A 15,141-nucleotide genomic window follows, 5' to 3' on the forward strand; every position below is an offset into this window, starting at 1 on the left:
CTGCTCGTCAATTCCTAGGTACGGGCACAGACTCTGTGCCCGTAGCCCCGTACCTTTATATTTTACCCTATATTACTCTTTTTTCCATCTTTTTTCCCTCCCGTCGTCCAACCCTCGTCTTTTGATACTGTTTTGAGTTGACAGTTGACAGCTGTCAAAGTCATATGATATTTTCTGGAATTTGACATGGTAATTGGTAATTATTTGGCTAAAGTGAGGTCCTTTTGCAAGATTTTATCAAAATACAATAACTTTGATCTTAAATATGAAAATGCTAATGTAAAAAACTGAAAACGTATAGTTTTAATAGCAACATGTGTTACTAAAGTGCTAGAGGATTTCGAGTTATAGAAGATAAATAATATGGACGTTATTCGTCGTACAACCATAAACCTGCAAAGCCCCTGTGTTATGATTAAAAACTGCTTTTTTGTATTTTAAAAGTGAGAAAGAAGAAGTTAAATATCATGGCAGCCGTAAAACGATTTCTTTGTGTATACAGTTGTATGCTAATCCTTCTGGAACAATCGACATGTCAGTCAATAAGGCCGCAATCGCAGACTTACTTTCCTTCGCTGTTATCAAACAAATCAAGGTCAAAACGAGATGTGTCTCAAAACATGACAAGTTCCAGCACCACAACTCCACCGGGAGTCAATGCATCGTACGCGAATGTTTCATCTACGGAAAATACGAATGTTGTTTACGAAATCGGACCTTCAAATACATCGATCCTTTCTGTGGTGCCTGTAAATGTTTCGGCGTCTTCGTTGCCGAACGTTTCCGACGCGAGTCCTTCCGACGCAGCTCCTCTGCCCGGCAAAAGCTCTGCAGAGGATGAACATAACAGCTCAATGGCCATCTTTTTCGTACTTTGTATATTAGCTCTGGGGATCCTTCTCATTCATCTGATGCTGCAGACAGGATTTTCTTACTTACCTGAAAGTATTGTTATCGTCTTTCTCGGTGCATTAATCGGAATGATAATCAATTTAATGTCCATTAGGAATATAGCAAATTGGAGAAAAGAGGAGGCCTTTTCACCGACTGCATTTTTCCTGGTCCTTCTTCCTCCAATTATATTTGAATCTGGATATAACCTCCACAAAGGCAATTTCTTTCAAAACATCGGTTCAATACTACTGTTTGCTATTGTCGGTACTGCTATTTCTGCTTTTGTAATCGGAGCTGGTATATATTTGCTGGGACTGGCGCAGGTAGTTTACAAACTAAGTTTTGTGGAGTCCTTCGCTTTTGGTTCACTAATATCAGCCGTGGACCCCGTGGCAACGGTTGCTATATTCCATGCGCTAGATGTAGATCCAGTCCTGAACATGTTGGTATTCGGAGAGAGCATCCTCAATGACGCCGTTGCGATAGTGTTGACAACAGCAGTGTTGGATTCCAATGATCCTCTCATGTCAACTACAGAGGCCATCTTATCTGCTATAAACCGGTTCTGGTTAATGTTCTTTGCTTCTGCCGGCATAGGAGTTCTGTTTGCACTCATCAGTGCCCTTCTGTTGAAGCATGTGGACTTGAGAAAGAACCCCTCACTTGAGTTTGGTATGATGTTAGTGTTCACATATGCACCATATGTGTTAGCTGAAGGAATACATTTGTCAGGTAATGTATGCTATAATATTATTAATATTTTTTAACTTTTTATACAACTCTGAATATTGAAACAATGTTTTTCAATTTTAGGTATAATGGCAATATTGTTCTGTGGTATTGTCATGTCTCACTACACCCATTTCAATTTGTCAACTGTTACTCAAGTCACCATGCAGCAAACTATGAGGACCCTTGCATTTATTGCTGAGACCTGTGTGTTTGCTTACTTGGGCCTGGCTATCTTTAGGTAAGGCAGTTTATGTTCTACAAATCTACACTATCGAAGTTTATAATTATCCACTGATGATGATTAGCTTATTAGGAAACTAATAATAATTATACTTGAAATTGGCTTGATACGCTGCTGCATGTCTAAATTAAAGTCAAATGTTGATTATAATATATCACAAAATGATCCTTTTCAGTTTCAAACATCGCGTGGAACCAGCATTGGTGGTTTGGAGTCTCATTTTGTGTTTACTGGGGAGAGCAGCTAACATATTTCCTCTTGCACTGCTGTGTAATAAATTCCGTGAACATAAAATCACAAAGAAAATGATGTTTATAATGTGGTTCAGTGGTGAGTAGCAAACATTGATAATATACACTAGCTATTTCACCGAGCTTTGCTAGGTATTTGATAAAACATGAATAAAATGACATTTTCTAAAAATGATTCCTAGCTAGATCGACTTATCGCCCCCGAAACCCCCTATATACAAAATTTCATGAAAATCGTTGGAGCCGATTCCGAGATTCCAATTATATATATATATATATATATATATTTATATATATATAAGATTATTTTGATGTATGGAGGAAAACAAGTAAACAATTTTGATTCTCTGTAAAATAAGAGTTTAATCACTAAAAGTAAAATTATAAACAAACTAAATACAACAATAATATCATACCTGTAAAATAAGAGAAACGACAATTACGTTTATTGTTATTCCTCCGATAAAATATTAAAATATTTTTAACACAGATCGTTTCTCTTAAATCATTTTTTCATTATAATAAAATTGTCAACTTACTTCAAAATCAAATAAATCATACTTTCTCTTTGGAACTTATACCAGCCTACTCTATAACAAGAAACACCTAAGAGGTAAACTTACATATATATATATATATATATATATATATATATATATATATATATATATATATATATATATATAATATATATATATATATATATATATATATATGTATATATGTAGCGAGTAGGCAACACAGTCGGGGTGACGGTTGCTAGGCGACGGACTGTGAGGGAACGGAACTTGGTTCTTGGCGATAATTGTATGTAAAGTAAACACCAGTTTGAGATCAGAAACAAGACAGTTTATTTTTTTAATTTCGGGTTGCCAGTTCAAACACTACATACCTTTCCCTCATGTTAACAATTAAGTAGTCTATACCTATAACAGCACTTAGGATAATTTCTATTATAGAAACATATTTAAGCACTTATTTCATTTGCAACATAATATTATAGAATTAATGAATAAGTTGAACATACACATATGTTTGATAAAATAATACTTAACTGAAATTAACATCATAAGCTTATGTAACAAAATCACAATAACACTTACATCCGTCTTGCAAACATTTTAATCAGTATCAAGCATTTAAAGCTTGAGTCTAAGTTTAATCCAAAGATAAACTTAACCACTTAAAGTTAGAATAACTTAATATAAGAAAACTAACAATTAAACACAATTTAGACTTAGTCAGTATTGGGAATTCCAATCATATCTGGCCATAATTCAGGTGGTGGAATGATGATTGGAGTAAGGTCATCCTCAGAGCTTTCTTCTGCTCCTGACTCTCTTGGATGTTCGGAAGGCTCTACTCTATTTGGCCGTGCCAGGATCTGATCTATATGGCGTCTTTGCAGCCCACCATCTTCCATCCGCACCAAATAAGAAGCAGGGCCTTCCACCACCTCTACAACAGCTCTCTTCCATTTTTCTGGTCCATATGACCTTACTAAGACCGACTGGTTGACTGCAAACTTCCTATTTCTGGGCGTCTGTGCAGCATTCTCTAGCTGTACTTCACTTCTACTGGGTGCAGAATCCGGGTGAAGTACTGACACCGCAGTTCTGAATCGCCTTCTGTTCAGCATCTCAGCCGGTGATTTGTTTGTGGAGCCAGGTACAGTCCTTAGATAATACAATACTTTGCACAATCTCTCATGCCATGACAAATTCACATTCAACATCTTTTTAATCTTATTTTTAAAAGTTTGTATTGCTCTCTCTATTTGACCATTTGTTTGTGGATGGTATGGGGGAGAGTAAAGATGTTTAATCCCATTTTTCTCTAAAAATGTGTTGAACTCTTCTGAAGAAAAGGTTCTACCATTGTCGGAAACCACAGTATCCGGTAGCCCCTGTGCTATAAAAATTTTCCTTAAAATAGTAATAACTGTAGAACTGTTCATAGAATTAATCATCTCTGCCTCCAACCATTTACTGTGACTGTCAATCAGAACTAGAAATGTTTTACCTTGAAAGGGACCGGCAAAATCGATATGAACTCTGCTCCATGGCTTCTCTGCTACGATCCAGGACTGTGGGTCTTTAGGTGGATTGTTGCGTACAGATTGGCATTGTTCACATTCAGCAATCACATGTTCAATTTCTTTATCCATATCCACCCACCAGACATAGCCACGCGCGTAAGCCTTTGTCTGAACCATTCCTGCGTGAGGCTCGTGAAGGAGTTTCAGGACCCGTCCCTGTAGCGTTGAAGGAATCACAACTCTATTAGACCAAAGCAGACAGTCTTTATTATGCGATAGTGCCTCGCGCTTGTTCCAAAACACCTGTAAAGCAGGGTCAGAATTCTTCCTAGGCCAGCCGTGTAAAACATGAAAAATGACTTTTTGTAACAGTGGATCCTTTTTGGTTTCTTCCGCAATCTTTCTCGCATCTAACTGCCAATTACCAGGTTGCTCTTCTAACAGTAACACTTCTCTTAAAATTTCTTCATCCTTGGTGGCTGTAGCAGGAATAGTCCACCTGCTAAGAGCATCTGCATTGCCAATATCCTTGCCGGCTCTATATTTAATGGAATAGTCATAACATGCCAGTTTCAATGACCACCTGAGCATCCTGGGTGAAACTTGCTCTGGAATTGGTTTAGCAGGATTGAATAGCCCAATCAGTGGTTTGTGATCAGTCACTATGCAAAACTTCCGACCCATCAAGAACTCATGAAACTTGGATAGTCCAAACATGATAGCCAGGGCTTCCTTGTCAATTTGTCCATAGCGCCTCTCATGTGCTTGTAAGGTTCTTGAAGACATCATTATGGGTCTCTCAGAGCCATCTTCCATAATGTGAGCAATAATCGCTCCTAGTCCATATTCACTGGAATCACAAATGAGTAGTATTTCTTTATTTAGGTCATATCCAACCAAGGTAAGATCCGATGACAGCAACCTCTTTGCTTCATTAAATGCTGTATGTTCTTTGTCACCCCATGTCCAAGGTCTTTTTGATTCCAACAGCCGATACAGTGGTTCTAGAACTGTACTCTTGTCGGGTAGAAATTTTTCATAAAAATTATACAAACCCAAAAAGGCTCTTAAGGTCTCTCTATTAGTTGGAGCTGGTTTCTCTAGGATCTCTTTGACTTTAGCAGGTGAAGGATGAAGACCATCAGCATCAATCATATGTCCCAAAAATGTGATACTATTGGCAGCAAACACACACTTTTTAATATTTAGTCTAAGTCCCAACTCTTGCAGCTTCTTCAAGACCTGACGCAATCTTCCATCGTGTTCTTCTTTCGTGGCACCAGTAATAGCTATGTCGTCTAACAGACATGCTACGCCCTCCATACCAGCTAATGCAGAAGACATTACTCGTTGAAAGATGGCCGGTGCTGCACTGACTCCAAAAGCTAGTCGATTTACCTTCATTAAGCCAATATGTGTGTTCCAGGTTAATAGTTTTGCTGTTTCTTCATCTACTTTCATTTGCGTGTAAGCCTGTTTTAAATCCAACTTTGTGAAAATTCTTCCTCCACTTAACTTCACAAAAGCTTCATTTGATGTAGGTAATGGATATGATTCTGTTTCAATAGCAGCATTCACAGTAGAACGGTAGTCACCACATAATCTTAATGACCCATCAGGTTTTTTAACTATAGTGATAGGCGTAGCCCATTCTGAATATCTTACTGGGGTAAGTACCCCAGTGTCTACCATTCTCTGTAGCTCCTCTTCGACCTGTTTTTTCAACGGAAAAGGTACAGAGCGGGCTCTCATAAATTGTGGCTTAACATCTGCATGTACATGTAAAGAAACTTCGGGACCTGTATACTGGCCTAGATCTTCTTGAAAAATTTCTGCGAATTCTTCTTTGTAAGGTTTCACATCATCGTCAGACCAGCACAGTCCTATTACCTCTAACTGCAGAGGTTGGAACCAGTTCCTTCCCAGAAGATTGGGGCCATGACCAGACACCACTATTAACTCACATTGAGCCTCTTTGTTCCCCAATTTCACACATACATTGGCCAACCCTTTTACTTCAATTGGCTCCTTTGTCCAGGTAACCAATTTCACATTCGTTTTCTGTAAAGGTGGAGGTGTCTTCCATAACTTCGTGAATGTCTCTTCTGCCATAATTGTTCTGGAGGCACCTGAATCAATCTCCATCACAACATTCACACCCTCTATTGTCACCTCCGCAGTAATAGGGGCTGGAGAACTGCCTCCAAAAGCAAAAATCCCCATCATCTTGTCAGGTCCGGTAGTGTTTGTGCATTCCTCACTTAAATCTTGCACCTGATGGAGCCGAGAACGTTTCTTATGGCAGGCGGCGGCTATGTGCCCAAATCTCTTACAATAGTAGCACTTTGCTTTGGTAAACTGACACCGCTCGCTTTCTCTATGCACTCGTGAGCATCTTCGACATTCATTCGATTTGATGTTACCTATATCCATCGGCTCAACACTAGTACTGTCGGACGGAACTTGTTTTGAATCGCTAGCCATAGCAGTGGTGTACATATCTGGATACAGAACTTGGTAATTGAGACACATTTGTAGTGCCACCTCATAGGTTAAGTCCTTTGACTTCTCTTTCGTTTTAAGCAAATCGCGTCTCAAACGATCATCCCTTACACCTAGTACTAGCCGATCTCTCAATTGGCGTTTTAAATCCGAGAAATTACACTTTGCACTCAGAGAATTAATAGCTGCTACAAAGTCTTGTAAACTTTCACCATGTTCTTGTTGACGTTTGTGAAATTTTCCCGCCTCGAGAATCTCGTTCACTTCGGGATGGTAAAACTTGTCGAGAATATTGAATATTTCAATTAAATCCACGTCAACCGGTCTTTTTGGCACTAATAATGACGCAATTAAGGCATATGTGTCCCTTCCGCACTGAGATAAAAACAATGATCGTCCTTTGTTGAGGTTATCTTGACCCACGCCAGCGGCGTCGAGCGCGCACATCAATTGTTCTTTATAGTCCCGCCACTTATCAGTTTTTGGGTTAAATACACCCGGAAACACGATATTCGCAATATTAGCCGTCATTATGCACTATTGAACACTAATTTATCTCCTCGTCGCCAATAAAGTAAACACCAGTTTGAGATCAGAAACAAGACAGTTTATTTTTTTAATTTCGGGTTGCCAGTTCAAACACTACAATATGTTTTGTAACCATTTCTAATTTACATTTTGTGGATTCTGTGGTAATAAACGATTGCACTGCATTACACTGGCGTCCAACGTGGGGCTATTTTTTTCAAAGAAATAACAGACCCAATCCCCGTGCTCCGTGAACTGTTTAGCTAGCCGCTAGCCGGACTGGTATCGAAAATGCCACGAAACACAAGACAACATCCCCGTTACGAGAGTGAAGACGAAGAGGAGACACAGCAAGCAAGCGACGACTGAGAGCCCGGGAACGAGACGATGATTTTCGCCGACCCGCGGCCCACCCCGTCTACATCCACCGCGGCTGCTGGAGCATCTACCACCACCTCGACAGAACGAGTGATGACAGCGATGTTAGAAATGATAATGCAATCGCAGCGTACGCAGGAGGAGACCAACAGAGCCCTCCTGGAAACACTCCGAGCCCTCCCACGGTATGACCCATCCGGCAATTTCGGAGCTTTCACCCCTAACACGGCGACCTCAATGCAGAGAAGCTCGACTGCCCCTGCTGCAGTCGCCGCCCCGCCGGGCAATTTCACTAAATGCACCGCGCGGTTCAACGGGAAATCACGCGACGCCGAGAAACTGGAGGCCTTCTTGGACGCCGTGGAGGTATATAAGGAATGCGCAGACGTCAGTGAACAGCACGCGCTACGCGGCCTGAGCATGTTGCTGGAGGACGACGTGGCTCTCTTCTGGCGCGGCGTCAAGGACAACGTCTCAACATGGGCGGACGCCGTCGCGCGGCTGCGAGGCATGTACGGCACCCAGCTGCCACCGTACAAGATCTTCAGAGAAGTTTTCCGAACTGAACAGTGTGAGGCTGAACGTGCCGACGTATTCGTGTCGAGACTGCGTGCCCTAGTAGTGAAGCTACCCTATAAGGTTCCGGATGCGATGCAGATCGATATGGTTTACGGGTTATTGCATAGGCGTATTCGTAAAAGACTGTCGCGAGATGATGTAACTTCTATGGACAACTTCATAGAGAAATTGCGAGCCGTAGAGGACGCGAACGATTGGAGGATAGCGACTAAATAGCGACTAGCGTGTTTTGATATTTTTGACAGCAGGCTCTTAAAGAAGTGTATAATAAAAAATCTTAAATATATGTATAGTTTTTAATAAAAGTATTAAATATATTTTTGTTGTCTGGTACCTGTAAACACAAGTCCTTCAGGTACTTAGCACGGGGCCAGCAGCAGCAGCGCCCCCGCCCACGTTCTTATAAAGCCTTGTCAGACCAGCAACGTCTTCTGTCAAATTCTGTGGTCAAAGTTAAGGTTAAAGTTAAATTAGCTTTAACTATAACCATAACTTTAACATAATATTGTTGTTGAAGTGCCAATACCTCCTAAATAATGTATTTTTTTAAGAAATCGATTTCGAAATCCTCTCCTACTGGACGGTTTTACAAGAATACGTGATATTATTTAAATAGCAATTTAGAAAATAATACATTTTGTAAAAAAATCGTTATAAATTATTAAAGGAAAATTTTGTAATTTATAAAACCTAAAATGTTAAACGCTTTTTCCTTCTCTTGTCAAATAAGCACCTACAGGAGGTATTGGCACAGTATAGCAATAAGTCCCTACAGTAACAAAACGCCTTTGATGTCGCACGATGGCGCCACCGATGACAGGTACCGAGCAGATATGCCAGGGTTGCCACGGAACGGGAAATAAAATAAAAATAAAATATTGTGCTTGTAATGCAAATGTTATCATTTAATCTGTTTAATCAGCGTGTTATATTTATTATTTATATATTATTATGTCGTACTGCCTGATATTTACGTGAAACTTTATTTTTAGATGATTTTAATTGTCTATTAAAAAAATTAATTAACCCATCAAGCCCCATAAGCTCACCGGTGAGCGAGACACAATAGAATAACAATAGATTTACAAGGATCTACGAATCACGATCGAAGGATTAATAATGAAGACGCATTCGAAACTTCGATTATATAAAATATCCAATCATTAATCACACGTCAGGTGTAAGAGAAGCACTTCAAACCCAGGGATAACAGACGTACCAATTTCTTGGTACACATACCATGTTTTGGTTCCACGTACCATGTACCAAGACTACTCGGTCCTTGTACGTAAAAATACCAAGATAGGCCCTTGACCGACCAAAATACACTGACCATATAGAATAACCGGCAAATTTCAAAGATGCATGTAAAAAAACATTCCAATCAGATTTCCTTTATAATATAAAACTTTTTATAGCAAGCAGTCTCGATAATCAGTTGTGTTGTGTGTAAAAATGTTTTTTCGAAATCTCAATTGGTTTACTTCGGACTTCTTTTCCATTGTTTGGTTAAGCATACGAACCCTCGTTTCTTATAAAAATCTTTGTTAAAAATCATTTATCTATTTTTTTCAATATATTTTACACTAGATGAAGCCCGCAACTCCGTTGCGCCAAAACTCATTTATCGCGCTGGAAACGTACATTTGTCCGAAACAAAAAGTATCCTATGTCCTTTCCCGGGACCCAAAGTATCTCCATGCCAAATGTCAGCAAAATAGGTTCAGCGGTTTGGGCGTGAAGAGGTATCAGACAGACAGACAGACAGACAGACGGACAGACAGACGGACAGACAGACAGATAGACGCACTTTCGCATTTATAGTTATATTTTAATTTTACATTTTATACCCGAATTATGCAGTATAATATCAAAAAGATAATGCAGTTCAAAATAATATTTCTTCCGTGCGTTCGATGATTACTGCCCTCTATTGACAGTAGGTATACGAAATTAAAATATTAATTTTTTTCACTGGGATGCGACTTGCGACACAGTTTGTCATCAGTGTTCCCAGCACCGGAGCGGGGCACAGGCGTACCAGTTTTCTGTCTCCGATACCAGTTTTCAGCCAGCTCGATACAAGGATTTCCAAGTGGCCGTCTAACATCCCTGTTCAAAACTTTTATTACGTGCGCGGTAAGGGCGGTCCAAAGGACAAAATGTTACACTTGGTGTGTGTACCTAGCTAGGTAGCTACTAATTAGTATGTAACAGGGTATTCGACAGATTTTTAATTTATTCTATATTGTTTCTCTCCTTGTTACACTTCTTACAACGTAAACAATAAAACAGAGATGCAAATAAATGCCGCCAAGGCCAACACAATATTAGTGTAAACTGTGAGCCGATATTTATGAAAAATTAAATCCTTTTTGTTTTTTGAATCAGATTTACATCCTTACACTGAACATTTATTATAATATCCCATTGTTTTTAAGATAAGTTATGGTTTTACAACAAAAAATTCGTAGAACGCGCCAACGTCACCCCTGTGGGCGCAGGTATACAGACTCCGCGAGTTTGTGCGCGCGGGCCCGCACCGCCCGCTTCCCCGCGGGTACCGGGTTGATCTGCGCAAGTACATTCGTTTCACTACTGTAGGGATATGTCATATTGCTATACTGTGGTATTGGCATTTCAACGACGGTATATTTTTAAAACTTGTTTCATAAACTTAAAATATTTATAAAACTTGGTCAAATTATGTAACAGGTTACAACAGGTGAATTGTTTTAGTCACCTTAACCTGTAGATGTATTATGTTCAGTATTCTAATCAATTTTCAATTGCGTAATGTATACAGTATACACTACCCAAAACAGGGTCAAAATATCGTAGGTTTAAAATTATCAATATACCTATCTATCTACATCTAAACTAATATTATAAAGAAGAAAACTTTGTTTGTATAATTGTAATGAATAGGCTCAAAAACTACTGGACCGATTTTTAAAATTCTTTCACCATTCGAAAGCTACATAATATCCACGAGTAACATAGGCTAAATTTTATTTAGAAAAAAATAGGTTTCCGTAAGATATTTGGGTTTTTCAACAAGGTGTAAAAAACGACCAGAAAAGTTACTTATTTTGCGTACGCTGCCTAAACTATAAAATACTAGATATCCCGCGCGGCTTCGCCCGCGTAAATTAGGAATTTTACAGAAACCGTACATTTATTTTCCCATGAAAAATAGCTATACTCTCTTCACGTGGTCTACTCTATATATTATATGTACATATTATGTGCCAAATATTGCCATAAAAATTGCTCCAGTAGTTCGTGAGTTAAACCCTTTCTACGAGGGCTGCTATTTATGTATCCGGAATTAAAAAAAGAAACAAACATATATCATTTAATATGGTTTTATTGCTTTTCAAAATATTCGCCGCGATGATCGACACACTTTTGCATACGCTGGAACCAATTTTCATAGCACTTTTTCCATTCTGATTGAGGTATCTCCAAAACGTGCATTTTGAACGCATCAACAGCCTCTTCGCGGCTCGAAAAACGTTGACCACGTAATTTGTTCTTCGCGTATGGAAATAAAAAGAAATCGTTAGGTGCCAAATCAGGGCTGTACGGCGGATGACCAGTCAATTCGATCTTTTGACCCTCCAAAAACTGAGTTGTTTCAGCTGAGGTGTGACAGCTAGCATTGTCGTGATGTAATATGATTCTGCGTTGTCGGTTGTCCTTTCTTATTTCTTCAAAGACTTCTGGTAAACAAATGGTCGTATACCATTCAGAATTAACCGTTTTACGATTCTCTAATGGCACTGTAGCCACATGTCCATTAATTCCAAAAAAACAGGCGACCATTTGCTTCAAAGTACTTTTTGCACGAGTAACTTTTGTTGGTTTCGGCTCATCTTGGAACACCCACACCGTTGACTGTTGTTTAGTTTCGGGGTCATATGCATAGATCCAAGATTCATCACCTGTGTAGATATTATAAACGGCTTTTGACGTACCACGGTTGTATTTTTTTATCATTTTTTTGCACCAATCGACACGAGCCCGTTTTTGATCGATTGTCAAGTTGTGCGCAATCCAACGCGAACATATTTTTTTTACAGCCAAATGTTCGTGTAATATCTTATGTATGCTCGTCATACTTATGCCTAACGACGCCTCTATCTCGCGATATGTAACATGACGATCACGCATTATTAGTTCCCGCACAGCATCTATATTTTGTGGGACAACAGCTGTTTTTGGGCGACCTTCTTTATTTTCATCCGTGAGCATAGACCGCCCACGATTGAACTCACTGTACCAGTGATAAACAGTGGTTTTTGATGGTGCTTCATCTCCAAAAGTTGCGGTGAGTTGAATAAAGCACTGTTGTTGATTTAGCCCACGCCGAAAATCGTAGTAAATCATTGCACGAAAATGTTCACGCGTTAAATCCATGGCAAATGAAGACACGCAGTTTTCAAAATGACGCCACAATGGAAAAATAATTGACAGTCACATGAAACAAAATGTATTCTTCAACCAAAGAGTTCTATTTTCAAATGTTGTAATTACTTTTTAAATATTGTTCTTGTAAGTGGCCAGTTCCGGATACATAAATAGCAGCCCTCGTAATATTTCCCCCGTTTTTCCCACATTTTCCTGAGTTTCTTCGGTCGTATTAGTCGTAGCGTGATAATAATATAGCCTATAGCCTTACTCGATAAATGAGCTATGTAACACTGAAATTAGAAATAAGTTTTTAAATCGGATCTGTAGTTCCTGAGATAAGCGCGTTCAAGCAAACATACTCTTCAGGTTTATAATATTATAAGTACCTATAGATTTTTTTAAATTACGGTATCGCTTGACAAACTCGAGTCTCGATCTAAAAGACTATGAAAAGTACCAATAACAGCCTCATAATCATGGGACGATGCATAGTATAATATGGTAGTGATGATGATGATGATGATAAAAACCTTGAAGTTACAGATTTTTGATCCGATACGGACCCAAATTTTCCACTGTGCGGCGGACCGCGGTCCGCCATTTGGTGACCCCTGAACTAGGTCATAGCGTATTTTGGCTCGCCCATAAATAAAAAACCGACCTCACTTTGGTTTTTATAGAATTCTATCTATTTTTTCCGTCTACTATCAGAGAATTTGATTCATAGGCAGTTTGCAGTCCTACGTATTTTGGTTGTGTTTTGTCAAACCCAAGCGTCAGATCACGACTAATATTGAATTGGAATAACTTGACCAAACGACGTAGGTCCGTCAATTGCCTATGAATAAATTTCTGCTTTTTTTTTAATGAAATAAGGGAGCAAACGAGCAGACGGGTCACCTGATGGTAAGCAACTTCCGTCGCCCATGGACACTCGCAGCAACAGAAGAGGTGCGTCGCCGGCCTTTTAAGAGGGAATAGGGTAATAGGGGAGGGTAGGGATGGGAAGGAATTAGGGGAGGGTAGGGAAGGGAATAAAGTAGGGGATTAGGCCTCCGGTAAACTCACTCACTCGGCGAAACATAGCGCTAACGCTGTTTCATGCCGGTTTTCTGTGAGAACGTGGTATTTCTCCGGTCGAGCCGGCCCATTCGTGCCGAAGCATGGCTCTCCCACATGATCTCGATGGCACATTTATGATATTTCTCGTTGCAGGTCTGCGCGGGGCGATCTCGTACGCGCTGTCTCTTCACCTGGACTTCTCGGACGAGACGCGGCACGTCATCATCACAACTACGCTCATCATCGTGCTCGTCACTACGCTGTTCTTTGGAGGCTCTACGATGCCTTTACTCAAATTTTTAAGGGTAAGAGCTCTTGTGACAACAAAAAACAAGTTACGCTATAGCGGTCCTACGTGAGTACGTGACTGGAGTGCGCGCGGTGCGGCTCGCGAGGGGTGCGGCCCGCGAGGGGTGCGTCCCGCGCCGGCGACGCGACGCGTGGTATGAAGTGTCCTTGTAGTGTCCATTTATTGTAATTATAATTTGTTTAGGATAACTTACGGAGGGGCTATTTCTCAACATTTTAGTACTGAGTGATTATAAACGAAAAAATACGTGTATTTTTATTTTTAACAAGGATCAATATGTATATCGAAATTTGGCCGAAAGGTTTAATTGCAAGCTGTATAATACACAAAAAGTATTTTATCCCGGAAAAATGTACCGTTCCCGCGCGATAAACGAGTTTTGGCGCAACGAAGTTGCGGGCGTCATGTAGTATTTTATAAAGCGATTGTATCTCCCTCAAATTACACGTAGAAGATTATAATTGTGACTTTGTATAGAAAATGACAAGTTTTTGACAGGGAGTTTTGACCGCTACCGCTTTTTAAACGCACTTAAAACAAGCAATGATAGGCTTCGTTTCTGAATATTCTGTGAATTGAAAAAAAGTAGGGTCTGACATTTTTCTAACTTTGAAATTTACAAAAGGTTTGCAACATATATGGCGAGACATATCCAACTTCTATGGCGTATGACACGGCTATCCTGTCACGAGAAAATAGTATGCCGCGACTACTAAAAGTTTTAAAAAATGTGCGCCGCAATGAATCGTTTAACTAGAGCTAGTAAAACCAAAATTATAAAAATAATCGATGCCATTAAAAAGAGAAATGCTGTCTTGTTTTCAGGCTAACAAGAAAACCAAGCGTTCGCGCTCTCAACGGAAACAGAAGGAAGTCAGCTTGTCCAAAACCAAGGAGTGGGGCCAGACCATAGACTCGGAGCACTTGTCGGAGATCACAGAGGAGGAATTAGAGGTACCTGTCCAACTTACATTCTTTTTTTAGGGTTCCGTGGCCGAATTTGTGTACCGTCATGTGCATGATGTAATATTTTTCATAGCATAATTTGTCGAATTATTTTAATTTGACGAGTGATGTCGAATTGAACTAATGTATATTTTATGAACCCTCAGAAGTTAGACTGTTTGGATGAACCCTTAAAAAACCCGACCTAATATATTCTTTATTAAATCCGATAACTATTAGTAATTAGCCTTACAAAAACTAGCGT

At 39.6% G+C, this 15,141-nt stretch overlaps 1 protein-coding gene across 1 annotated transcript in view; it reads left to right on the forward strand.

Moving 5' to 3' along the window:
- Positions 1–254: 254 nt before the first annotated feature.
- The window catches only part of LOC121739454 (sodium/hydrogen exchanger 8), a 28,036-nt gene continuing 13,149 nt past the window's right edge, over positions 255–15,141 (forward strand). The window contains exons 1-5 of the mRNA XM_042131942.1: positions 255–1,626; positions 1,708–1,864; positions 2,043–2,197; positions 13,775–13,926; positions 14,757–14,885. Coding sequence (XP_041987876.1) covers positions 468–1,626; positions 1,708–1,864; positions 2,043–2,197; positions 13,775–13,926; positions 14,757–14,885 — 1,752 coding nt within the window. The 5' untranslated portion in view covers positions 255–467. The remainder of the gene's footprint in view (positions 1,627–1,707; positions 1,865–2,042; positions 2,198–13,774; positions 13,927–14,756; positions 14,886–15,141) is intronic.

The sequence above is a fragment of the Aricia agestis genome, chromosome Z, assembly GCF_905147365.1.
Source record: "Aricia agestis chromosome Z, ilAriAges1.1, whole genome shotgun sequence".
NCBI lineage: Eukaryota > Metazoa > Arthropoda > Insecta > Lepidoptera > Lycaenidae > Aricia > Aricia agestis.